Source organism: Emydura macquarii, unplaced genomic scaffold, assembly GCF_026122565.2.
Source record: "Emydura macquarii macquarii isolate MOO-44397 ecotype Brisbane River unplaced genomic scaffold, CSIRO-AGI_Emac_v2 contig_1253, whole genome shotgun sequence".
Lineage (NCBI taxonomy): Eukaryota > Metazoa > Chordata > Testudines > Chelidae > Emydura > Emydura macquarii.
Window position 1 is genome coordinate 57,430,732 of NW_027131390.1, and position 25,648 is coordinate 57,456,379.

The 25,648-nt window shown below is 41.2% G+C and overlaps 2 protein-coding genes across 6 annotated transcripts; one reads left to right on the top strand and one right to left on the bottom strand.

The window, feature by feature from the left end:
- Positions 1–2,795: 2,795 nt before the first annotated feature.
- NIF3L1 (NGG1 interacting factor 3 like 1) lies at positions 2,796–16,036 on the bottom strand. Its single transcript, XM_067548938.1, has 7 exons — positions 15,737–16,036; positions 13,954–14,397; positions 11,634–11,799; positions 10,346–10,472; positions 9,744–9,882; positions 7,731–7,814; positions 2,796–3,167 (listed from the first exon to the last, which is right to left on the bottom strand). Exons 2-7 carry the CDS (start codon positions 14,387–14,389, stop codon positions 2,983–2,985), a joined length of 1,137 nt encoding a protein of 378 aa, XP_067405039.1. The 5' UTR covers positions 14,390–14,397; positions 15,737–16,036; the 3' UTR covers positions 2,796–2,982.
- On the top strand, positions 15,878–24,692 carry PPIL3 (peptidylprolyl isomerase like 3). Of its 5 annotated transcripts, none has more exons than XM_067548940.1 (7): positions 15,878–15,951; positions 17,408–17,453; positions 19,030–19,104; positions 20,544–20,637; positions 21,355–21,422; positions 21,918–22,036; positions 24,011–24,691. In XM_067548940.1, exons 2-7 carry the CDS (start codon positions 17,451–17,453, stop codon positions 24,135–24,137), a joined length of 486 nt encoding a protein of 161 aa, XP_067405041.1. In that variant the 5' UTR covers positions 15,878–15,951; positions 17,408–17,450; the 3' UTR covers positions 24,138–24,691. The 5 variants fall into 5 exon arrangements, with proteins under 5 accessions (XP_067405041.1, XP_067405044.1, XP_067405043.1 ...); XM_067548943.1 differs by having other exon boundaries at positions 15,905–15,942; positions 17,404–17,453; positions 24,011–24,692; XM_067548942.1 differs by lacking the exon at positions 15,878–15,951 and adding an exon at positions 16,228–16,319 and having other exon boundaries at positions 24,011–24,692.
- Positions 24,693–25,648: the final 956 nt, after the last annotated feature.

Genomic DNA, 25,648 nt, shown 5'->3' on the forward strand with positions numbered 1-25,648 from the left:
TGCTGGCCATGTTAGGGATGGTGTACAAGGGGAACACCTGCTGCCATTGTTACTAAAGCAGGCAGACTGCACTTAGGGAAAGCTGAGTTACTAGGCTGTCTGCTGAAAGAGTACAGTAGGCACTTCCCCCTGGGGGGGTGCCAGCTCTGCTGCCTTGTGAAGAGAGAAGGGCAGGGCCTCCACTCACCCCTCTGTGCCTGCTTTGTAGAGTCTAGTGCTTATGGCCATATTTTACTGCCCTAAGCCCTAGTTTCCATTTTCTGAGTGCATTAAAATCATTCTGACTTAGATTCCCCAAGTGTGCTTAGATTCCAACTCTGCTGCTTGGAAAGTCACGTTTCACTATTGCCATGTGAGAGAATGCTTGGGTAGTGGCTTTTAAAAGTGTGAAAATAAGTGACCCTTATTTACCAGAACTGTTTCCATCTTCAGGGAAGTGGAATGAGCATGAGTCTTTCTGTGCTTCCTGGCACAGAGAGAAAGGACAGCAGGAGAGGCTCACTGCTAGCTGGAGGAGTTCAATCTCCCTCATGCCAGCTGTCATGATACTGGGTGCTTTTAATTCAACACCTACTACTGGACAAATGTCAACTTTCATTTTAAAAAAGTGTCTAGCCTTCATGCTGATTGAGTTAAGCTTCAAAACATGAAACAAGTGCATGCTAAAGGCTCAAACCAGAAGGCAACCACAATCTGTGTATTAATACAAAAAAAAACCCCAACACTCATTTCCTAGTGCTTAAGGATACAATTTTCTAATCAGAGGGCCTCTCTATTGCTCCTTGGTGGAAGATCTGGAAAACATCCTACACCCCTAAAACAACTTAGGTTTCTCCTGTGCTTCCCTCACTGCTCCAATTCCTTACCAGCTTAAACAACTTTAACTCCACCCTGAGACAGATGATTACTGATAAGTCAAGGTCAGAGTTAAGATTTGTCCTTTTAATGTGCTCCTGAGGAATTTGATGTGAAAGATTAAGTGGACTGGGTAGGAAGGTATGGGAAGTGAGAATAAAGCAGGTGGCTGCTGTAGAATTCACTCAATATCTTGGATTTCTAATGAGCAAGTTGCTTTCAAGATTTATGTATGTATATATAGATAAGATATGCCTCTGAGCTGTCTTCAAATAAAGCACAAGGAATGGAAATGTAGTATTTACTGGGGATAAGCTAGTTACTAGTGCATAGTTAGAAATCACTCTTGGATAACTTTATTGAAGGAGCAATTAGATCATAATCATGATCAAGTTTTCTTTAGTGCCTCTACCCCACAACAAAGAAATGAAATGCAAAATTAATGCTGTGAGATTCTCCCCTCTACTGTGGTCCCTATGTACCACAGCAGTGGTCTGAAGGAGCCACACTGCCCAGCAGCTAGCTGGAGAACTCTTCTGGTCAGGCACTGCATAGAGTAGCTGTAGGTGGCCCTACACAGCTTGTGGCAAAAGAGGAGTTCCTGTAACACACACAGGTACAGGGACTTGGGGCAGCTCTGAAGTGCAGCACTACCCCACTCAGTGCAAGCTGGGCTGGTCTAAGGTGGTGTTGAGGGACACACTAACTCAATAGTGCAAGAGTAGGCTAAAGTCCCTTTTGCCCCCTCCCTTCCTTGGGCTGTGCCTGTGTCTTCTGCTCCAAGCAGTGCAGCATGCCATTAATATCAGGTTTAAACAGATTTGAATGGAAGTGAGGAAATGCCAAGTTATGGTTTGCATAGAGCCTCTAATGCATTAAAGTTCTGCGGGCAATGTGATAAACATTGTCCGGCAAAACATATTAAAAGAATGTCTCCATTTTAATTTAAAGTCTTGGAAACATTTTTAGTTTGAATTTAAGTATCTCCCTGGCTTGTCTGCAGCCCAAATGTGGTAGCACACAAGTCCACATACATGAAACCTGAAGAGTTTCCTTTCATTGTCAAAGCTTGACCGAAATATAAAAAGTAAGCAATCAACTTTTATGGTGAGAAGTGGACAACACTGAAATAATGTAGGTAATCATGTAGTCTTACTATCACAGGTAAAGAAATCTGGTTTTTAAAGATGAGACAAATTAAAACTGATACATATGTACAATGAGGTTAAGGAAACTAGTTGGAATTCCCCATTGTGCATGCTAGAACATTAATGCAACACTAAGGCTGTGAATATAACAGCATATTGTGCATTTACATATTAATACCCAAACCTTATTCCACATTTTTTTATATAGTTTGACTCTAAATCAGCAGTTCTCAACTTTCCTCCTCCCCCCCCCAAGTACCACTCGGGAAAAAAAGGGGGGGGGGGGACTTGCGGCAGTGTGGTTTCGTGGCGGTTTTGCGGCAGCGGCGGGCCGGGACTTGCGGTGGGGTTTCGCAGCAGGCTCCATGGTGGGAACACTGCCTTCCGCCGTTTCCCCTTTTCAGCGGCAGAGTTTCGCGAGGGTGGGTGGGAGGGCCCTTCCGGCTGCGGCAGATTCGGTGGCGTGGTACGGCTCGCGTACCACCCAGCCTTCTTCCGCGTACCACCGGTGGTATGTGTACCACCGGTTGAGAACCGCTGCTCTAAATATTGCTAATGAACAGCAATGATCTGTAAATAATTAATGAAGTGTTAACAGGAGTTCCACTCCCTAAAATGTAAGTCACTTGTAATGATGATTACAGACATATTCTAGTGCTGGTGGGGCTATGAAACAAAGCTACAAAAGATTGATATCATCAATCTATATTGTTCGTGCTGGATTACTTAGTTACTTTCTCCTATATCTCATCCCTGATGAGTGCAGCAAGAAGAAAGTTTTAGGAAACAGTCTATCAGCCCAAAATTAACATTTATTCTTTACCTGACAGATGTTTTACATCTCCTACACTTTGGGGAATGTATTGTACAGTTATTCTGGACTGCACTTGTTCAGAGCATCTTCATCAGGTTTGCAACTGCATTAAGTCTGAGTGAGACACTATGACACTCTGGACTCCATGCTGAGATTTGCATTCTTCTATACCGTCTGAAGCGGGTCTCTGTCTCTCTCTGACACAATGATGTTGATCTTATTCTCTAAGCGTGTAGCCAGCATGTCTCGCAGCTCTGACAGAAAGCCTCGCTCAGTGTTACTATGCTCACACAGAATCACACTTATCCCATTGGCAACAGCATCCAGTACCTCATGGTGCGACATCTCTCCTGCCAGCATGAGAAAAGATACCATGTAGATTAGCTACTTACACCTGCATCATCATTTGCAGTTCATTATAAATAATATAATTAAAAAGTCTCTGCTCCTATAGGAGATTGGTGTTGAGAAAATGCTGTGTTACTCCATTTTCTAGAATACAGTTCTATAGAGAACTCTGGAAATAGGAGAAATGACATGCAGATTATGGTAGACTCCATCACTGTACAAAAATGTTCTTTTTAAAGACTTCACAAATGTTAAACTTTACAGAATTTACACTTTAAATGACCTCAAACCTTCCATTACATGAGGAATAAGAGTACCTGCCTCCACAACCACCACCTCTGGAGAAATTTTTGCTTTGTATTTTTCCCCTCACCTCCACCCCCTGGACGCTTATTTTTATATTGACATTGTCAGTGGTATACTAATATTCTGATGTAGTTTTCTAACATATCTGTCCTTAACACTAATAATTTAAACCTATTTTCTAAAATTAAGTCTAACATTCAATATACGATGTAATCCAGCTATATTGGGGGCCCTCGCTCCTGGAGCACCCTCTGTCGGCCTAGTGCAGCACCACCACTGTCTCTGTCTCAGCTGCCCCTAGCGGGCTTCAGTAAATACAATGAGGCTTATGTATACTGACCAGTGCTCCTTCAGAGTCTAGTTTGTTTAAGCCACAGCTGGAACTTTGTACAAATAGGCCTACCCCAGCATCTCTAGCTGGAAGAGGGAAGGGGCTGAATTAATCTTAGTCCATCAACCCCACTTACATCTAAATCCCTTACCAGTGAGGCTCTCTTGACCCAGAACCCTCTTTTGGAGACACAGCCTCTTATCAGCTGGGGAAGGGTCTCTCCTTGGGTCAAGGTCCCCACAGAAGTCAAACTGTGATGACCCTTCCTCAAGACACCATATAATTCCTGTGCTCTGGGCTTCTGCTGGTACCTGGTGAAGTCCTTCCATAGGGAGCAGGTTCTGCTGGGACTTGCCATTCGTGCTCCTCCCTATTGGGAGCCACTTCCCACTTGAAACATTCTTCCTTGGTTTCCTTTCCTGATGAGCCCCTGAGAAGCCTTCCCCTTGGGAGCTCTCTCTTTCTGTGTTCTGGGACTGTTCCTCTCCTCACAAGCCTCTATTCAATTAGCCAGTGCCCACTGGGCCAGCTTCCTTTTTATCTTGCCTAGGGGCTTCCCTGCATAATTAACTGCCTCCCACTAACTCAGTGAGTTAACTTTTTAAACGTGTTACTTACAATGAACTGCAACTGGTGAACCATAGTCCCAGGGGAACCTGAGCTGTCTCATTCCCTCTTGTAGAGTCTGGACCCGACTCCTTCAGAGGGCCTGCTACCCTCTGACACCATCACAGGTGAGTCTGTGTTACTATGTACTACTTTGTCAACAACAATGGTTACATTTTAGCATTATACACAGTGTTTTACATTAAGTGTCATACAGTGACTGAAGTTATCTTTCTCAGACATTATCCAGAGACCTCCAGAGGATTTAGCCAATGAGGAACTTTTTCTACCTCCATAGGATAGAGCTGGGATTTACACAGCCTCTTTCAGACATCAAGTATCCCACTGTACTTCATATAACAATATTAGATATGGAAGTGCAGTGACTGTACATGCAAACAAACCAGACAGTTTGCTTTTCACACAGCACTGGCTGTTAAAGTCTGTCTTGCCTATAAAGAATGGTGGATAGTGGGATGTAACTGTTCCTTTCTATATGTCTGCCTAGTACATTTTAGGCACTAATGAAATACCAATAATTCTAGCACATGTTTTGGAATATTTGACTGAAAACTGAGTTAGGACAACCTGATATTTTCTACAGTGTGCATCTTTTGGTTTGGATTCTGTGCTGGGAGAGCCAGGTTGGGAAGACTTAGTTGCCAGACTTAGGAATGTGGAGTTACATACTGTTCAGAAGGTGGTGAACTTCAAGGCTTATAATTGAATAGCTGGATTTAAACAGTGGAAAGAGCTAATTGTAATCTAGAGAAAGAAGAGGTTCCATGTCCATCTAGCAGACTACAGAGGTAGTTGAATCCTAATTTCTCCCACAACACCAAAAAACTGATTGGGTCACCTACTTATCTCAAGAGTGAACTGCTCATGTATAAGAAGAACAGGCTATAAGAATGCTGGAATTGAAGCTGGGAACCAGTGTGGCAGAAAGACATGATTGGTGTGTTTTTGCTTAACACTCTAAATGCCACAAACCAACAAGTGAATATCCAACTAATGAAACATGCTTAAGCCTCACGCAGATCACTTTTCTTGTATGTTATAGAACGTTTCCCCCCCACTCTTCATTTTTCTTTTTAGAGTGGAAGCTCTCTGGGGTTGTGGATGGTCTTCCTCTCACATTCTGGGAGCTACTGCAATCTAGGTAATTACCATTTCCTGCAGAAAAATGCTATGTTAAGAATCTTAGCATAGGATTTTAGTTACAGAAATAAGTTTTTACTGTAGGTCTCTTCCTAGATATAGTCCCTGAACTTTGCAACTGACTGCACATCCATATGGAGCTCCATTTAAGTCAATGCTGTCAGTTGCAAGACTGAAGCCTTATTTTTGCTATTTATTTCTTAAACTTAATTATCATAGAATCAGAGTTGGAAGGGACCTCAGGAGGTCATCTAGTCCAACACCCTGCTCAAAGCAGGACTAACCTCAGCTAAATAATCCCAGCGAGGGTTTTGTCAAGCCGCAGCTTAAAAACCTCTAAAGATGGAGATTCCACCACCCACCTAGGTAACCCATTCCAGTGCTTCACCACCCTCCTAGTGAAAAAGATTTTCCTAATGTCCAGCCTAGACCTCCCCCACTGCAACTTGAGACCGTTGCTCCTTGTTCTGTCATCTGCCACCACTGAGAACAGCTTAGCTCCATCCTCCCTGGAATCCCCTTTCAGGTAGTTAAAGACTGCTATCAAATCCCCCCTCATTCTTCTCTTCTGCAGACTAAACAAGCCTACTTTCCTCAGCCTCTCAAGTCTTGTGCTCCAGCCCTCTAATCATTTTGTTGCCCTTCGCTGGACTCTCTCCAACTTCTCCACATCCTTTTTGTAGTGGGGGGCCCAAAACTGGACACAATACTCCAAATGCGGCCTCACCAATGCCGAATAGAGGGGAATAATCACTTCCCGCGATCTGCTGGCAATGCTCCTACTAATGCAGCCTAATATGCTATTAGCCTTCTTGACAACCAGGGCACACTGCTGACTCTCATCCAGCTTCTTATCCACTGTTACCCCCAGGTCCTTCTCTGCAGAACTGCTGCCTAGCTCATCGGTCCCCAGTCTGTAGCTGTGCATAGGATTCTTCCATCCTAAGTGCAGGACTCTGCACTTGTCCTTGTTGAACCTCATCATATTTCTTTTGGCCCAAACCTCCAGTTTAGGTCCTTCTGTATCCTATCCCTACCTTCCAGGGTATCTACCACTCCCCGCAGCTTAGTGTCATCTGCGAACTTGCTGAGGGTGCAATCTACCCCATCTTCCAGATCATTAATGAAGATGTTGAATAAAACCGGTCCCAGGACCGACCCCTGGGGCACTCGGCTTGTGACCAGCTGCCAGCTAGACATGGAGCCACTGATCACTACTTGTTGAGCCCTATGCTCTAGCCAGTTCTCTATCCATTTTATAGTCCATTCATCCAACCCATACTTCTTTAACTTGCTGATAAGAATACTGCGAGAGACCGTAACAAAAGCTTTGCTAAAGTCAAGGTATATCACATCCACCGCTTTCCCCACATCCACAAAGCCAGTCACTTCTTCATAGAAGGGCAATCAGGTTGGTCAGGCATGACTTTCCCTTGGTGATTCCATGTTGACTGTTCCTGATCACCTTCCTCTCTTCCAAGTGCCTTAAAATGGATTCCTTGAGGACTTGCTCCATTTTTCCAGGGACTGAGGTGAGGCTGACCCGTCTGTAGTTTCCTGGATCCTCTTTCTTCCCTTTCTTGAAGATGGGCACTATATTTGCTTTTTTCCAGTCATCAGGGACCTCCCCCAATTGCCACGAGCTTTCAAAGATAATAGCCAATGGCTCTGAAATCACATCAGCCAACTCCCTCAGCACCCTCGGGTGCATTGCATCTGGCCCCATGGACTTGTGTATGTCCAATCTTTCTAAATAGTCTTGGACTATTTGGACAATTACTTCAAAAATCCGTCTCGTTTTATTCTTAATGATTAGAAAGACATAGCCAGAATTTTGTTAGACTTAAATGGTTTGCATGTATATACATCTAATACAAACATCTGCACTATAATAGGATGACAATTTCCAGTTGCATTCTGGGCTACAACCTTGAACAGAGTCTCCTACACTGGACATTTTTATCATAGGTTACTAGATGGTCAGTCTAGCAATGGACCTGCATTGTTACTTGTAGGGTTTATTTGTTCTTTTAGTAACATACTGATTCCTTATGCGATTATACCATATGCTTCTTCACACCTAGATTACTCAGCAATCAATCACCTTGCTTTTTCTAGTGACCATTTTATAAAGAGGAGTATGGAAAAACAAGTTTCATACCAGTAAGGTAGAGGTCAGCTTCTACACCCTGTAGGACGCTGCTCCCAGAGCCAGCGCACAAAGCAGCCACCTTCACTTGGGACTCTGCAAGACAGCAAGTGCCACAATTAAACTCCCTTCCTTCCCCTCAGCCTGAATGCCAGCTTCAACATAGATAAATGCAGGACTAACTCTTGTCTTGGTTTTACACCCAATGGAAGTTTGTTGAGTGCTGGGAGGGGATGTTATTATGGAGGAGGTGTATGGGCCAATAACGTCTCTGGCAATGAAGCAAAAACCCATAGTCAATGGAAACTCATACATGTATGGTAAGGACAGTTTATCTATTGCCTCACCACACATATCATGTTCAATGAAAACAAAGTGTTTTGGGTGACAAAGGAATTTTCAAAGTTTAACACTCGTGCATATCACTTTACGAATAATCATCCAACTTCTGCTGACTTAAGTAGGAGTCACAGGACAACAGTCTACACAACACTGAACTAGGGGCTTTAAATCACTAAGTATGGTTTTGGAACACAGTTGCTAATCTCGATAGTTTTTTTTTAATAAGACTTGCCTTTCTCAGGTACAATACCAAGAATTCAGAACAAGCTTTCCCAATTATTTGGTCTCACACGTTATCTTGTTTGAAAGGAGGAAGGTAGGGTTTAGGATAGGTGACTGGACCAGGAAGATCGGAGTTCTAGTCTAGATTCTGATATTGATTTACTGTTTGACCTTGGGCCAGTCCCCATCTCTGTGCCTCAATTTCTCTTTCCTCAAAACATGGATATTGTAGTACAATAATAAAATCTAAAAAATTAAAATTTAGCTCAAGTTTGGTTAAAAAAAGAACGTATTTGCTTTACAAATTTGTGGCTAGTAGGGAAAAGGCCCCAATCAGCAAGTAAAGAAGGCCATGACAATACTATGCAGTATTTTAGTAGTGTGTAGTGGAATGTAGTGTGGAAAGGATGTATGGTTCCAAAAGTGACGAATAAAATAAAGAGCTGTAGTAACAAGTCTTAAAAAAACCCAAAAAACCCAAACAAGCCCAAATCTTCTTACTGTTCTGCTGGAAAGCAAGGAGCAGGGGAGAAAATAAAGGAAAGGCCTTGGAAAAAAAGGAGGCTGTAATCTTATCTAAATTAAAACTGAAAATTAGGGTAAATTGTCTCAAATTGGCTTTTAGCTAAAGTCAGTAACTGTAAATGACAACACCACTTGTTTGTGAAAGGGTCTAAGTAGTAAACTCGTAAAGGGCTCATTGCTAATACCTGCCCTACCATGTTGAAGCCAATCAAAATGAGTCTAAGCACCCCCACCTTGTCCCATTTGTAAGTATCTTAAACGAATGCTTATAATGTTTTGTTATTGTTTGGATGTGGTAAATTGCTTAGGCTTTTTAGGCATGTTTAAAGCAATTGTATAAATATCATTTGGTCTTTGAATTTAATTTAAAAATTATAATTGAATTAGTGTTTGGCTTCCCATATAAATATTAACAATGTCAAATAATAATTCCAACAGATAAGTACAGTATGGTGCTATACAAGCATACAGTATTCTTACGATTTCAATTAAAAGTTACATCTCAATTCATCATATTGAGAGAGATTCCAGACTATTACCTTCAAGGTGGCATGTCTGTGTTTGTCCCCAAAAGTCTTGGGAAAGACCCTATAACAGGGAGGGCTATTGTACAAATCATGGAGAAGGACAGTTCGTGCAGTCTTTGTGCTCCCTCCCTCACAGTGATAATTGGTGTAACACAAAAATTCACTGTTAAAATTCAGACTACATTAGAAAAGGACTCTTCTAGAATTTATGTAGTATAATAATTATTAAAACCAGTCTGCCTTTAGACCCATCTGGTACTAGGAAGCATATCATGAAAGAGATCTACACCTACATGAGAGAGAATACACCCGTGATAGCCATCCACACACCCCCACACATACACAGTTCCTGTGTTTATGGTGCACTAATTATAGCAGAAAAACCAAGCACACTGGTGGACTTTTTTACCTAATGTCTTCCCCATTCCAAGGGCCAGGCGTATGTGAGGCAATTTTAGGTGGCTTTTGATTCGTTCAGTCAAGACTGACAGGGAGACAGGCTCGCTCAGTGTGCATAGGCGTCCCATTCCAGTATGTGGAAGTAGAGGCTGCAGAAAAGTTAAAAAATTACTGTGAGTGTGCTCACTGCAGCTGTTCATCACCTTTTATTCTAACAAACGGACACCCAGACACCATGGTGATGAGTACAATACGAATAACTAAACACAGAAAGTTAGTTTCTAGGTACTTTGCAAAAGAAAGATACATATGATATTCCAGAGGACCTGGGAACACATTGGCCACATCTACACTAAATATTGAAACTGGTTTAAGTGCTGGGGAGATCACACTAAACCATTTTCAAAGTTGTAGAATGTGTACGTGCTTTCAAGTCCTTTGAGGTCTATGTTAAGGCAGACTGATAGAGGAATCTCAGGGCACCTTACATTGCTGCTGCTAGTGCTGTACCTGCTCTGAGGACAGGGGATTTCGGTTTCCAGGGCTATCAACTTAGTGCCTTTCACAAACAATAATTCACAAAAAGAGGAAGTCGTATCTGAATTTTCTTACCTTCTGTAATAATATTATTTCAGTCTTGTGATAAAGAAGGCTGTTCTGTGACAATAATGCCACCACCTCCAGCAATGCCTTCTGAGTGCAGTTCAAACTGACTCGTGTCTGCTCCTCACCTTCAGCCCTGAGAAATATCATCATCATTTTTGGTGTGATATAGAAACAGCCCAATACATGACTACAGAAGAAACATATAGATTAAGTGGAACAAGGGAATTAAGCCACGGTGCTCCATCAAACAATGTCAAATCCGTACCTCTCCATATCTGCAATTGGATTAGTGCCTGTAACTTTCTGAGTTACTAGCCATCCTTTATCACAGTTTGTACTTAATATTAAATTTAGACTTTGTGGCACAAACTGAACGCAATTCTTTCTGCCCAGTGAAACACTACAGAAGGGTCACATATTCTGTTTGCTCTCTTAGGTTATTTTCACTGTCCTCATAAAAACAGATTGGAATTTCAACACAATGATAAAAAGGGCTTCTTTAAAAGGAAAATCCACCCATCTTGCTCAGTCAGCTCTTCTTACCATAAATAAATTGTGAAATGGATTTGAAAATTAGATTTTTAATGTTTTGTTGTGGCGCTAGGTCACTTTTCAACCTCCTACTAAAGTTCAGTGGTGTATAAAAAGCTATTCCTACTACATCACATACCACTTGGCCCACACATTAACCATCTGCTTATTATGGAGGTAACTATTTAAGTCAAATAACTTCCCTCATACAGTAGGGAGTCCTGACAAAGAAGGGCTGTACCTGAGGAAGTCAGATGTATTATCAAATGCATCAAAGTCTACAGAAAAATTCCAACTATGAACACAAAAAAAATGAATTCCCAGAGAAACTGATAATAGTTAAATAATCTCGATCTCCAGTTTAAAAGCCCATTATCACACAATAATAAGAACTTTAAATAATAAGTTATAACATTTTATCCAAGCCTTAGATAGATACCTGTACATTCTTTCCCATTACGGTAGCGTGTATTTTAAGAAGCATCTTTCCCTTTATGATCAGCCTGTTCCTGAGGGTTGGGGCAGTGATGCCAACCAAAAATTACATTTGACATCAAAACTACAATAGCAATCCTAATATCACTAAATTGTGGCATCACGTGAGTGAATCAGGCAAGAGAAGCAGACTAATAAGAAAGGTCAACCAGTTCTACTGGTGATCAGCAACAAGTGACCGAGAAACAGAGTATGACAGGGTCATGAGATTCTGGCAACATTACATTTTTCAAAGCAACAGAAGAAAACAGAAATACATGCACAGTACCTAGCAGGGAGAGTGGTGAGAGAGGCAATCTCTGGGATCAGTTGCATGCCAGACAGGACTGTCTCCAGGTGCTCAGTACGGCCCACACTGAACTCCACCCGGTGGGTGCCCTCAGTTGGAGAGCTGGGAGCCATTGATGGGTGTAGTGGAACAGTGATACAGGCACCTGAGAAAACAACATGCAGTACAGAAGTTTAACTGCTTTGCAAAATTTTACAGGCTCCCTCAACCAGAGCAAACTATTTTTGTGACCAGTAAATAAAATAGCATTATTTTTTCTTTATCATCATCACCACCACTATAGGCAAGTAGATTTTCTTCTTGTGCTGGTAAATTGCCATGATACTTTTGCAAGAGTGGTTTATGGTCATACACAAGACTCAATTTATCTTTATTGTCTATAGTAACCTGTTCAACAGCTTGATGATGACGATTAATAGCATTTATAGTGTTATCAATCTAAAGATCTCAAGTGCTTTATAAAGTGGGTGAGCATTATCATCCCCATTTCACAGATGGGGAAACAAGCACTGAGATGTGAAATGACCTATCCATGACAGAGAAAGAATTAGAACCCATTTATCTTGACTCCAACACAGCATGGCTTAGGCCACGTTATCTCCAATGGGCTGAATCTGTTTTGAGTATTTATAGGCTAATACAAACATATTATTTATTATTTACATTGTGTTATTGTCTAGGGGCCATTAAGCGCTGTACAAATACAAAGATGTTTCCTAACTCAGAGAGCTAGCTACAGAAAATGTAGTGCCAGTAATTCTTGAACCATTTTTCAGTGTAAAGAATAAAAATCTAGAAGGAGGTTTCATGCAGCTGAAATACTGGATAAGTGGCTAGACTTTACATTTTACAAAAGTTTGTGTGTGCCAAAGACTGCATAATACATGTAGAAAATCAATTTTAAACTCTTTATAAAACAGAAAAAAGTTTGTAAGAGTTTTTCTTACTTAAAAATAAGGATTACTGTCAAGCAGGAATGCGGGAGTGATTTATCAAGTATCAATGGATGTTTTTCTTTCAATGTTCTCCCACCCTAAACATATGAAAGGAACCACTCTTATGAGCCAGGAGACACCAGAGCACATCCAGTGATCTATGGCTTCGACAGTAGTGCTCAAGTCACCCACCAAATGTCCTCAAATAGCTCTGTTCCGATATACCTGACAATAGAAATTACAGATGGAAAAGACCAATAAAACTCACCCCAGAGGCTGGTGCAGGATTGTTCTCTACAAAATATTTTTCTAGTACTTTTTTCACTCTAGTGTTAAATGTCAGCATACTTGCCTCTGGATACTGGTTGTAGTCCTTATGGAGACCCAAATGGCCAATTCAATAACAACAACCATTCATGAGCATGTGGAGAACTTTGCCTTTTAGTCCCAATCATGTAACATCTCTGTGATAACTATAACAATAGCTTACACCTGCATGGTAGGAAGGATGGTCTGATGGTCAAGGCACTGAACTAAGACTCAGGAAACCTAAGTTCAGTTGTCACTTCACAAGCTTCCTGCATAGTCATAGTCAGATTTCAAGGCCAGAGGGGACCATTGTGACCATCTAGTCTCCTACATAATACAGGCCATAGAGCTTACACTTTAGGAATTACATAAGGGATCTTTAAGAAAAACATTGTCTTGATTTAAAAAAATTGTCAGTGATGAAGAATTTGCTACAACCCTTTGTCAATTTTTCAAGTAGTTAATTATTCTCTGTTAAAAACATATGCCTTATTTCCAGTTTGATCTTGGACAAGTCACAATGTCTCAGACGTGGTGTGAGGATGAAATCTACCAATGGCTGAGAGATGCTCATATACCATGTGATGAGGGTCACAAATAAAATTATTAAACAATTTATGCATTTTTAGCTGACAAAGCAATATATATTTTGTCCTTCTTGGGTGAAAAAAATAAGTATTTTATCATCAGCTTTTCAGTAAAATGACAACAAGGATAAGATCCAAAATTATGTGATCAGCCAGTGGTCCACAGGCCAGAGCGGAGTCATTTATCATGCAAAGTGGGAAAGCTTCCTCTGTGGATAAGAGACTTAATTTATTAACTTTGGTTTCTAGAGCTATCTGGAACTTTTCATCAACATACATTTATTTAGATTACTTAAAAAGTTCTTTAAAAAAAGTTTTTTTCCCCATAAAACTCAAATCATGCGTATAAGCACATGGGGAAACTGATAAAGACTTTCTCCATAGACTTACACTGTATTGATAAAGAGTAATTGAAATGAACTAAAAAATGAGCTTTAAAAAAAAAAAAAAAAAGCAGGGGTATCTCACCAAGTCCTTTGGCTAGCCAGTTATTGACCCCATGAGGTATGGCATCATAGGCTGTATGTGGAGAGTAAATGCCAACTCTGTGTTCCAAAGCCTGGATCACCAGACGCTCTTTCCAGGTTTTCCAAGTTATGCGCTTGAGTGCATGGAAGATGGGTGGGTGGTAAGAAAGGATAAGATCTGCCTTCCTCTGCAATGCCTCCTCCATTACTTCCTCTGTCAGATCATTAGTTAGGAAGAGTGTGCTCACAGTATGGGGTGGACTCGGTTCTACCAGTAGTCCTACATTGTCCCAGCTTTCAGCCAGTGAGAGTGAAGCAAAGTCATTCAAGGAGGAAACTAGAGCTTTTAGATCCATGAAGCAGCGTGAAGACAAGACAAACAAAGACTGGATGCACTGGAGAGGTCGGTGACCCAGGTGCACAGGGGACAGCAGCATGCAGATATCTAAAGAGGCAAAATATAATTAGGGATGTTGGGGGGGGGGGGGGAGGAGAGGAGGGAGGGAGGGTAGGAAAAAAGTTTAAGATCATTTTGAGTTAAAACACCAATGTCTGAGCTTTCAGACTGGCTAATGTCCAGCCCAGTGATAACACCTCCAGTTGGGCATCACATTCAATATTTTTCAAAGAGATAGCAACAGAGATGGATTTGGAACAATTTGATAAATTAAACAGGAGCAGATGGTATTCACCCAAGAGTGCTGAAGGAACTCAGATATGAAATAGAAGAACTACTAACTATGGTATATAACCTATCAATTAAATCTGCCTCTGTACCAGATGACTGGCGGACATCAATTTTTGAAAAAGGGTCCAGAGGCAATCCTGGTAATTACAGGCCACTAAGCCTAACTTCAGTATCAGGCAAACTGGTGAAACTATAGTAAAGAACAGAATTATCACACACATAGATGAACATGACATGTTAGGGACAAGTCAACACAGCTTTTGATCAGAACGTAACTGCACCAAGAACTGCTAGCTACAGGGGAAAAAACTGCCATTCTTTGCTCTCCAACACTGATGAACTGTGCCATGTGAGACAGAGGTAGGCACTGATAACACTTTTATAGAAGGAACCAAGGCTAACTTTAAATACATGCAACACCAGAGAACTTGGGATCCTGAAATTTGTGGTCTTGTGCAAACTTAACAAGTCAGGGACTGAGCAATCTTTCCCCCATCTCAGTGCCTTGCAAATCTGATGTGAGTAGTTTTCCTTCCTCTACTTGCACACTCAGTTAACACTAACATAATGGTGCCCCTTTGAACCGAGTGTTTCAGACTCTGCCCTCTCGGGGAGATCAGGCAGCCTCTGCCATGTTCCTATGGTTTTACTGCACACCCATAAGGGCTAGAAAACTAACTGATCTAGCAACACAGGTAGGACAAGCTAGCACTGGCAGGTGGGAACTATGCTAAGTTTCTATAGAGAGGGAGCAGAGCCGCAGAGGAAGCTATGGAGAAGGTGAGCCACCCACGGCCTGCCCCCAGGCTAGGGATCCTGCTCGACCCAGTTTGTTCAATGAGGCGTTTACCGCCCAGGTGCCACGGAGATGGGCGCTATGAACCCTCTCTTCCCCCAGGCGAGCAGCAGGACCGCGCTGACAGCCCTCATTTGGCGCAGCGTCAGCGCCCCTGCCCGGGGCTGGCGGCTAGACGCCTCAAGCGAGCACGTCATGTCTCCCGCGGCCAGACAAGGCAGCCCGCGGCGCGGCGCGGCCCGGACCCCAGTCTGCAGGCAGCCGGGGCCCAGCACAGAAACTCCCCAGTCTCCCAGATACCTCGGCCCGGCCCGGCTCGGGCTAGCGGCGCCTCACTGAATACAAGCCCCGCGCGGGGTCGGTCCGGTCCGTCTGGGAAGCGGCCCCCACCCCTTCCGCTGAGCCGGTGCAGCCTGCTTCAGTCCGTGCTTCCCCTCTCTCCGGCTCGGCTCGGCTCGGCTCGGCCAGGCCAGGCAAGGCAAGGCAGGTCAGGCCAGGCCAGGCCAGGCCAGCAGGTGAGAGCGGGCGGCTGCGGCGGCGCTCGGAGCCCCTCCTTGCTCCCGCGGAGCGGATAGCCGGGCCAGGGGCCCCAGTTGCCTTGCAGCGGCCCCTCAGCTGGGGTGACCCGCTTCCTGCGGGTCCGCCGGGACGCAGCCCCCGATAGAGCCTCGTTACAGGCTGGGCCCCGTCCCCTGCCCTGTCCAGCCCTCGCCGCTTTGTAGCTAGCCCTGTCCGGGGAGGGGGGGTGGTCGCTTGCTTCTTCCATCTCGCATCATCGCCTGCAATGGGTGGTTTCTCTCAGAAGTGTCCGTGGACAGCTCGGTGTTAGATTTCGAGCGGAAGGGTCTGTCAGCGTGAACATAAAAGGGATTGTTACTTAGGTGTAAGTGAGCCCAGCCTGACTTCATTGATGGCCTGACCAGAAATAGCTATATACTCGCTGCTTTAAAAGGGCCACTTGCCCAAAGCTGAAAGCAATCGTGAGCATAATTGAGTGGGAAGGAAAATGTAACCTTCAGAATTTGAAAGATAATTGAGAGTTGTTTAAGAATGTTTCATTTGATGCCCAAATAAACTACAATTCCATAGTCGCCTAAGAGGACAAATACAATCCTGGAATATGTGAGCAGGGGAATGTGGTATGTAGGGAGGTTGTATTATATATGTATGTTTATGAGACCTTTGGCCACACTTCAAAAAGGATGTAAAAAAATTGGAAAGTATTTAGAAAAGAACTATGAGAATGATTAGAAGTCTGGGAAAAATCTCTGTGGTGCAAGAAATCATCTGTAGTTTGTTGAAAAGAAGGTTAAGAAGTGAATTGATTACAGTTCACACGTACCTGTATGGGGAGGAGATTTCTTATAATAAACAGTCCTTTTAAACCAGCAGAAAAAGGGCATATTGAAATCTAAATGTTGGAAGCTGAAGCTAGACAAATTCAGACTGGAAAGCAGAGACCAATTTGTAACAGTGAGGGAATTAAAATTGTTCTAGTGGTTTATTAGAGATGTGGTGGGTTCTCTATTGCTTGCAATCATTAAGTCAAGACTGGATCTCTCTCTCTAAAAGTTACGCTATAGCTCAAACAGAAATGATGGAGTTGGTGCACAAATTATTGTGAGAGGTTCTTTGGCCTGTGTTATGCAGGAGGACAGACTAGATCAGAATGGTCTCTTTTGGCCTTACAAATCCCTTTAAATTGAAAAGTTGCAAGCTCTTAAGTCCCTCATAGAAGTTTTTTCTATATCTTGATTAATTTATAAAAATACTTTTCTATTAATTTCTAGCTTGCTAAGTGGTGGGTAGTTATGTAATATACATAAAATGCTTTTGAACAGGGTGATCTGAACAGTACTGTAAAAATCCATAGTGCAGTTGCTTGTATGATTTTATTGACCACCTAAAGATTTTAGAATTTTTAAAGGAGGTGGGGAAGGAAGAACTAAAATTAATGTGGTTTCTTTGCAGGAAACCATTTGATTTGTCTGCATTTGACTGCTAACAAAAAGGCATGGTGAGACAGACAACCTTTAGATATATTTTTAAATGTTATTAATCTAGTATTGAGAACCTGACAGCAGCTGTGAATCCCAAATAATCCCACAATTTAGTTTATTGTAAAGAACTTGTGATGTAAATCTCAGCTTTCCATTTCACTGATTTCTGTCCAGTGTACTGTGGAAAAGGGAATGTACCAATTTTACTATTTCATGAGATTAAGTAGTGCGTTTGTTTTCTACTGCTAGAACACAAAATTCAAATCCTGGTTTGGATAATGATTTTGGTCATCTCATTTGGTCTCTGTTTCCTACATAAAAATGTGTTACTCTTTTAAGTGCATATTACCCTTTTAAGAATATTAAGAGTTTAAAAAATGAAAAGTTTTAAAACCCAAGAAATATAGTGTAAGGTTGCATTTCTCAAACAAGATACACAAACTTATTTTATTGTGGAGATTCCAGCCAACTGTTTTCCCTTCTTTTTATATAAAGTACTGAAAACATTCACCACAAAACATTGATTTTGTAATTTCTGTACATGAATGTCTCCAGTAATAAGTGTGGTGCTTTGTCACCACCTTAATGTAGTTCTTTCAATGTAAATGCTGTGATTTTGTATTCAGGGTGTAGAAAAGCATGCAAGCTCTGCGTCTAACATTTGGATAACTGTCTGGCACACCCATCTGTCTGAAAACTGGTGTATCCCATTGGGGTTTTGAAAGTACACAATCAGCATTCCCTCTCATACATTGTGAATACTTCAGAGCACAGACTGGCTCATATGATTAACACAGTTGATTGATTTTGTTTATTTTTCCCCCATTCAACTGAATAGTTCATGTCATTTACTAATCCTTGAGAAAATCATACTTTGCAGCCACTATCTTTCTGAGGGAGGACTATACAGGACACTTTTTGCAGCCCATCAGTGCTACTCCTTACTTAACCAAAAAGGTTGCAAGTCAGTGATATGAGATGCTTGTTCCTTCCTACTGGAATGAAACTGGGAGGAACTTGGGTCTCCAACATGGCTGTGCCACGATATGACTGACTAGGCTATTTTGTCTGTTATCTTTGATCTGAGAGTGTTGGTGTGGTTCATAGAGATAAAAAAATATGTGGCTGAGCTTCGTTGTTACTCTGAAGAACACCTTGTTTGTTCTTTTTAATTGCGGGCCTTATTCACATGAGATCCGATCTGCTCCTGTTGACTTCGCTGGGGACGTGAGTAGGTCCGTGGGGGATAGCCTTGCTCCTCAGCATGATGCTTGGAGACAACACAATGAGAAAAGCTCCGAGCATTAATCTTTCACACTTGTTACTGGTGACGTTTTTTTAAACAAACTTTTGGCTGCAGTTATGCTTTTTTGTGTTTTCTGAGATTCCATGTATGCAGGCTCAGGGAATTCACTTAATTTAGGAACAAATCCAGATTTTGGTTTCCATTTAGCGTCACACACACAGACAGTTAGTTGGAAAGGGAAATTAATTTATATGCCCATGGTGACCAAAGAATAGAGCAGAGTTTGTAGCTCTCAATCTGTGATTTTGAGTCAATATGCTGATTTAATTTTTTTTTCTTCACCACAGGCTGTCACACTGCACACTGATGTGGGAGATATTAAAATAGAAATATTTTGTGAGCGAACACCTAAGGCCTGTGAAGTGAGTAATATGACAAGACTGGGACTGTTTAGTACTGAGAGGGGACATGATGGAAACAAAATAATGAATGCATAGAGAAAGTAAATTTGGTGTTCCCATTTACCCTTTTTGCATCATGAGAGAACATTCAGGGAGTATGGAACAAATATAAAACTTATAAAAAGGGAACTTTTCATACAGTGCATAATTAATCTGTGGAATTCATTGCCTCAAGATATCATTAAGTCCAAGAGTTTAGTAAGATTATCCATTTATATGGATAATGAAAACGTGATTACATTAGACAGGATACAAATGCGTAAAGCATTAACTAGCCACTGACAAAGATTGGAAGAAAACTCCTCAATGGGCAGATTATTCCATGATTGCCCAGTATGGGGTTTCTTGCACCTTCTTTACATCTGATACTGGCCATTGCCAGAGATGGGATACTGGACTAGATGGACCACTAGGGTGGCCTGGCATGGCATAGAGCCCTGTGTGAGACTAGTGTAGAGCCCTGCAGCAGGATTGGGATCCCACAGGACCTGAAGTCACAATTGTGGGAGTGGGATTAAGAACAGTCCTATGAAGGGGTCTAATATGGCAATTCTTATGTTCTTAATTATGGCCCTAAACCCAAAAAGATGTATATGTGCTTAACTTTACATAGTGAGAGTAGTTCATTTGACTTTAGTTAACTACTCACAGCTCCTAGAGTTAAGTATACACCTAAATCTTTACAGAATAGGGGCCTATATGTGGAAAATAGGTTTACAAATCCCTCTAACTCAGCTTCCTAACAAGTGATTCTGCTTTACAATGTTCTGTTACCAGTGTACATGTAAGAATAAAAAAGATAAAATGAGGGAAAGAAGGAAAGAAAGAAAGATTGGCCATCTTACCTTTTTCCTGGTTTTGTTTTTTTTTGTGTTTTTTGTTTTTGTTTTTTGTTTTTTTCCCTGCAAAACTTAGCGGTTTTTTACTAAATTAGTCATGAGCAGTTCCTGTCTGAATATAAATAAAACACTGGTCTATATAAAGTAGTGTGTTCTCATGTAAAGTGACCAACCATTTATGTCCATTAGATTTTTTTTCCCCCTCTAGATCGTGTTTTCAGAAAAGCACCGATCCTGATGCGTTGGTTTTGGTGTGAAAGGTACTAGTCTACCTTTTATTGTTACCAAAAATACAAACTGTGCCAGTAGGTCTTTAAGGAGGAAGGGAAAGGTAATGAGGGGATCCTGGAGAACTGATTTTTTTTTTTTTAATGATTTCAGTAGCCAGGAGCAATCTGAGACAACAGAGTGATAGCATAGTACACTCACAATACAAATCAAAGCTGGAAGGGTTAATTTTAATCCTGTCACTCTTGAGTGTTCCTCTCAGAATAATGTGTCCAGCACAGAACATGTTACTGCTGGATTGCTTCTTAATGAGCATTCTTGCACTTCCTATAGAACTTCCTGGCTCTTTGTGCTAGTAACTACTACAATGGCTGCATATTTCACCGGAATATCAAAGGATTCATGGTACAGACAGGGGATCCAACAGGTAAATCCTTCCATCGATGTCTGGCATATTGAGCCCTTTCTCAAATGTGGGGGGCAAGATAAGTAACTGTACGCTGCACAGATGAGAGGGACTTTTATGATCTGGATACTTTTCTATGTAAAAATTTCAAATAAGCTGCCATTAATTTTGGATTTTAAATATTAATACTGGTCATAGCTAATGACATTTACAGCTCACTATACAAAGTTGAATCCTCTTAATCAACACCATCGGTGTAGCATGATCTCCATGATCATTTGCCATGATTTGCTAGCTAGTAGGAAGCAGAGCCAGCATTTGAATGGACAGGTTCCTGCTTCTCAGGCTTGTGACCAGGTCCCTGTCCTTGAACACTGTCTAGCATTTATGGCAATGATCCAGACAGTGTCTGCTACTTGGTCTGGTTCACTTCTGTTGCCGTTTGCCATCATGTTGCTTTGAATTTGGGAATATCTGTCTTTTGTTCTCCTGCTTAGTTATTTATTTATATTGCAGTAGCACTCATGTCCCATTTGGAATCTGGTCCTCATTATTTGTACAGCACCTAACACACACACAAACCTTATTCCCTGCCTCAGGCAGCTCACAGTATATCTAGAGTTTTAACTATAACTTAAGGTAACAAGATTTTGGTTCAAAATGTTCTGAAAATGACTGTGATTGGAGATTTTCTCAACCCTGAAGAAAAGTAATCCATCCCTGTCACTATTTCCTCAGGCTCTGGGAAAGGAGGCAACAGCATCTGGGGCAGGAAATTTGAAGATGAATACAGTGAACACCTAAAGGTATTGCTGTGCCCTTTAACATACAGTTGTTGTTTCTTCACATGGATTCATTCTCAAGAGCCAGAGATCATCAACATTGCCCAGTACTGCAATTAAATAACTGTTTTGAATATATGTTAATTAAGATCTGTGCCAGAGTAAGAGGATTGGACCTTGTTATTGGAGTGGGGTACTGGTGAATTTCAGTAGTTTGGGGAAGTTAGAGTTAGGGGTCCTTGTCTCTGAAGGGTAAGAGAAAGAAGTTTTGCATGGGTCAGAGGTGTTTGTCACGCATCCTTGCGGGGAAGGGAGGCATTTGACATGGGAGGGTCAGATCTGAGGGCCTAGTTGTGGATCATGAGGAAGAGTTGTGGCTATTGGGAGGGAGTCAGATTTTGTTGTATATTTTAATAAAGATAAGAGTCGAAGTGCTAGATAACTAAGCCCTGGCTGTTGGTTGCAATCCTGGATTCACAGAATATATGTATGCATTTTCTTCCATTTCGTGTCTTTCAGCACAGTGTCCGTGGCGTCATTTCCCTGGCAAACAATGGCCCAAACACCAATGGATCTCAGTTCTTCATTACATATGGCAAACAGCCACACCTAGATATGAAGTATACTGTCTTTGGGAAGTGAGTGATCCAGCAGTGTGCCTCCTCGTAATACAGAGTGAAGGGCAAGGATACACAAGGCAACTGTAATGGAAACCTATTGTCCTGTTGCAGCAGAAACCTGTAAAAGTCTTGGCTATATAAATGTGATCTGTGACTGACTTCTTTAAATACTACATAGGGTTGTGGTGCAGTATTTAAACAGTGAAAAATACTTTGCTTGCATCTTTTAATTATAAGCCTCTTTAAAATAGCTGAATATCTTTATCACCTTCATGAATTTATCCTAAGAGTTTGGGGGATGAAACTCTAGGGAGATATGCTAGGGACATAAAGCAATCTTTCTCCTTTGCACTAATATTGCTAAACTGATGGAAGTCGCATACTGCTTCATCTGTTTTTTCTACATCATCAGAACAGCTGAAGACTATACTATTTGGGGGGTTTGGAGTTCCCTTTATGTATATTTAAATCATGAGTTTTTCTAGTGATTTAATTCTCCAAACTTTTTTTTTTTTTTTTTTTTTAAACTATACCATCTTCTTAAAAACACATCAAAACAAGTTCCTAAAGGTCACGTGTAATTGTACATATGCTTCCAGGTAGCTTTGGCACCATGGTCAGCAAGGGCACATGCCATGCCTTCAGAGGTCTTCCCACTTCTCCCCCACACAAAATACTGTTACCATTGCTTAGTGAGAGGGAGTTACTTGGAAATGAGCAAATTAAAACAAGGGCTAGATTCGTTTTACTGGATTGCCCCAGTATGCATCATACCCATGTCAGTCAATACTGGCTGCATAGTTTTACAGCACACTGAACAGTGAGGGTAAGCCAGAGCTCTTTATCAAAATGATGAAAAGACTGAATAATAATGGCAGTGGAAAGATATGGATGCTATCGTGATCTCACCTTCATTTTTAGTTTTGTCTTAGTCCGATTAACTCAGAAGACAGCTTCTACATAGAAAACAGATGTTAAAACTACATCCTCATCTTGAAATCAAGTTAATTTAGAACTTTGAAATATTGAAAATATTTTTTCTCTGATCTTTCAGTTATAGTCACCTTGGCATAGGTGTTACTTTTTTACCTACTTTTGTTACAAGTAGCACAGAGAAATGTGGTTTTTATATTGATGATGTCCCGATAGTATTTTGGATGTTGTCTTACCTCTTTCTCAGATGGTCAGAGTTAACATAGTTGTTTAAAGTGTTTTAAGGATTCAATTAGTGTTAAGTTGGTTCTCATGTCATCTTTACATCTTAGACAGAAACCCAGAAGTATAAACGCTACCTCTAAAATTGTCTTGCAGTAAATCAGTATCTAGGACGTCCCAGAGCTCTGATTTATGTGGTCATTAATGGTTTGATTAGTACCACTCCTGCCTCTGTGTCAGAACATTGTTGATTAGACTCTTTCATCCGGGGCCTGATTCCCAGTCAGAAGACATGAGTAATTCCCAATGAAGGCCAGTTTGATGGATATCTTGCTAGTGTAGTTTTAAATGCCACGATCAGTCTGACCAACCTCTCAGGAATCCTCTCAGGCACTTTATAGCTATGGAATGAAAGGATTGGGATGAATTGTGATATTGAAAAGTCAATGCGAGTTACTTGTATCCTGTTTGTGGGAAGAAAGAATCAGAATGCAGTTTTGGGCTCATATCCAGTGCTGAAATGGCAGGGCAAAGAAGGATGCTGTCCTTTAAATGGAACCTGAGAGTTGTGACTACTCAAGTAGAAATTAAAAGGACTATGGCATCCTTTCAAGAGTCATATGTGGCCACTCAAAATTCTCTTTCACAATAGGTTTTAATGTTCAAGGACATTAAACTACTAGTAAACACATAATGGCTGTCTTATTTGCTTATGCAGTCCTTGCATTGCAGTTACCTTAATTCACTTCAAAGTGCTTTGAAATACCTAGACTATGAAAGGAAAGGTGGGCCTTTCATTGCAAGAGGATTCTCATAATTGTTCTGCTTGCTTTCCAGGGTAATTGATGGTATGGAGACCCTAGATGAGCTGGAGAAGCTGCCAGTGAATGAGAAAACCTACCGACCTCTTAATGATGTTCACATTAAGGACGTCACAATTCATGCCAACCCTTTTGCTTCATAGACGTAAAGTGCCCAGACAGATTCCTCAGAAGCTGGTCAGACTGACTTCTGATTATAGTGTTTGAAGTGACACTAAAAAGATGTTAGTTAATTTGGATCAGACCTTTACTGCTTGAATGCAGGACTTTCAGGAGTTGACAGCATCAAGCAGAGTCCAAAGGGGAGCCTTAAACAAGCTTTTCTACTTCAGACAATTCCAGACAATCTGCCAAGGCTCTAATTTGTGAACTTTTGGTTATTTTGTACATGTAAGATAAGAGGGTGAAAATTTTTTTAAAGAATAATTTTTCAGTCCTTTGGTTTTTGTCTTAATATAACATTACTTAAAATCTTTGACCAAAAGGTCACATTGCTATTCTTCTGAAGCTTTCCCATTCAATCCTAACACCCTGTAACAATTCTTTGAAAAACAGGTACGTAATGTACCTTTCTTGTAGGTGGGAGCACTCATGGAGCTATTCAGTTTGTAAATTAAAGGTTTTACACAGAGAAGCCCCTGCCTTTCATTTCTGCTGCTGTGTTGGAGTCTGCTAACTTCTCCAAACTACCCAATGGGTAGATCATAGGTAAGTGCTTCTCTCTTCAGTATTGCCACTGAATATTGAAATGAATACTTCAATTGTTAGATAAATATGCAAGTAACATTTGTTCAATAGAAAGGGTGTAAGTAGTTTGGCTGACAATTCACAGCCAGTTCAAAAATCAGACTTCAGTCTTGCTATAGGCAAGTGTGACCTGCAATGCATCCCCTGGGCATATCCTTAGCTAACGTATAATAAATCTATGCCATACATCACAACTCTTTACCAAAGAAGGCATGCCTACTAGTGGGGCATTCTAAACACTCAGTTTCCATCTAAAGTGCAATTACAGCACTTCTCTCTCCTTCTGCACCAGTCCTAGTGCATCCAGCACAATAGGGGTAGGACTGAACAATCCAGATTAGTGAGTAGCCTGGTGAGTAGTGTAGTAGTATAGCTGTATCACCCCAGACTTCTAATTTGGGATCCCCTTTTACAATGCCTTGTTGCTATAAGCTCCAGCCTGGATTGTGCACTAACAATCGTGTGGGTGTTGCAGCCAGCCACACCTTGGCTCTTACTGGCCTTGCCCATAGTGCAGGGTGACCCCTAATGCACTGCCAGTCTTAGAATTTCCTCTCAGAAATGTATGTCTGGACAATACAAGTTTATATAAAAGCCCGTTATTTGCTTTAATAGAAATAACTTGCCACCCCAAATGGAGTTTCCCAGACACTTCCATTTACACACACTGGATTAGATAAAACAAATTTATTAACTACTAAGAGAGATTTTGAGTAAAAGTAATGAGACATAAAAGTCTGAAATGGTTCAAAAGAAATAAAGTTAAAACGCTATTGGTGCCTAACTTAACACACTATATCAGATTAAAGCAAAATTTCTTTCCACATGCTTTCAGCAGTCTTACTGATCAAACTTCTTAGGTCAGAACCCCTTTTCCAGTCTAATAATTTATTTTATTTGTTCAAGT

Excerpts from the sequence above, each read along its gene's own strand:
- NIF3L1 (XM_067548938.1), bottom strand. The coding sequence starts at position 14,389 with ATGCTGCTGTCCCCTGTGCACCTGGGTCACCGACCTCTCCAGTGCATC. Across the intron at positions 10,473-11,633 it reads CTCACCACTCTCCCTGCTAG|GGCTGAAGGTGAGGAGCAGA; the intron begins GTACTGTGCATG and ends GATATTTCTCAG. Across the intron at positions 9,883-10,345 it reads AAATAATATTATTACAGAAG|CCTCTACTTCCACATACTGG; the intron begins GTAAGAAAATTC and ends ACTTTTCTGCAG.
- PPIL3 (XM_067548940.1), top strand. Across the intron at positions 21,423-21,917 it reads AATACAGTGAACACCTAAAG|CACAGTGTCCGTGGCGTCAT; the intron begins GTATTGCTGTGC and ends CGTGTCTTTCAG. Across the intron at positions 22,037-24,010 it reads AAGTATACTGTCTTTGGGAA|GGTAATTGATGGTATGGAGA; the intron begins GTGAGTGATCCA and ends CTTGCTTTCCAG.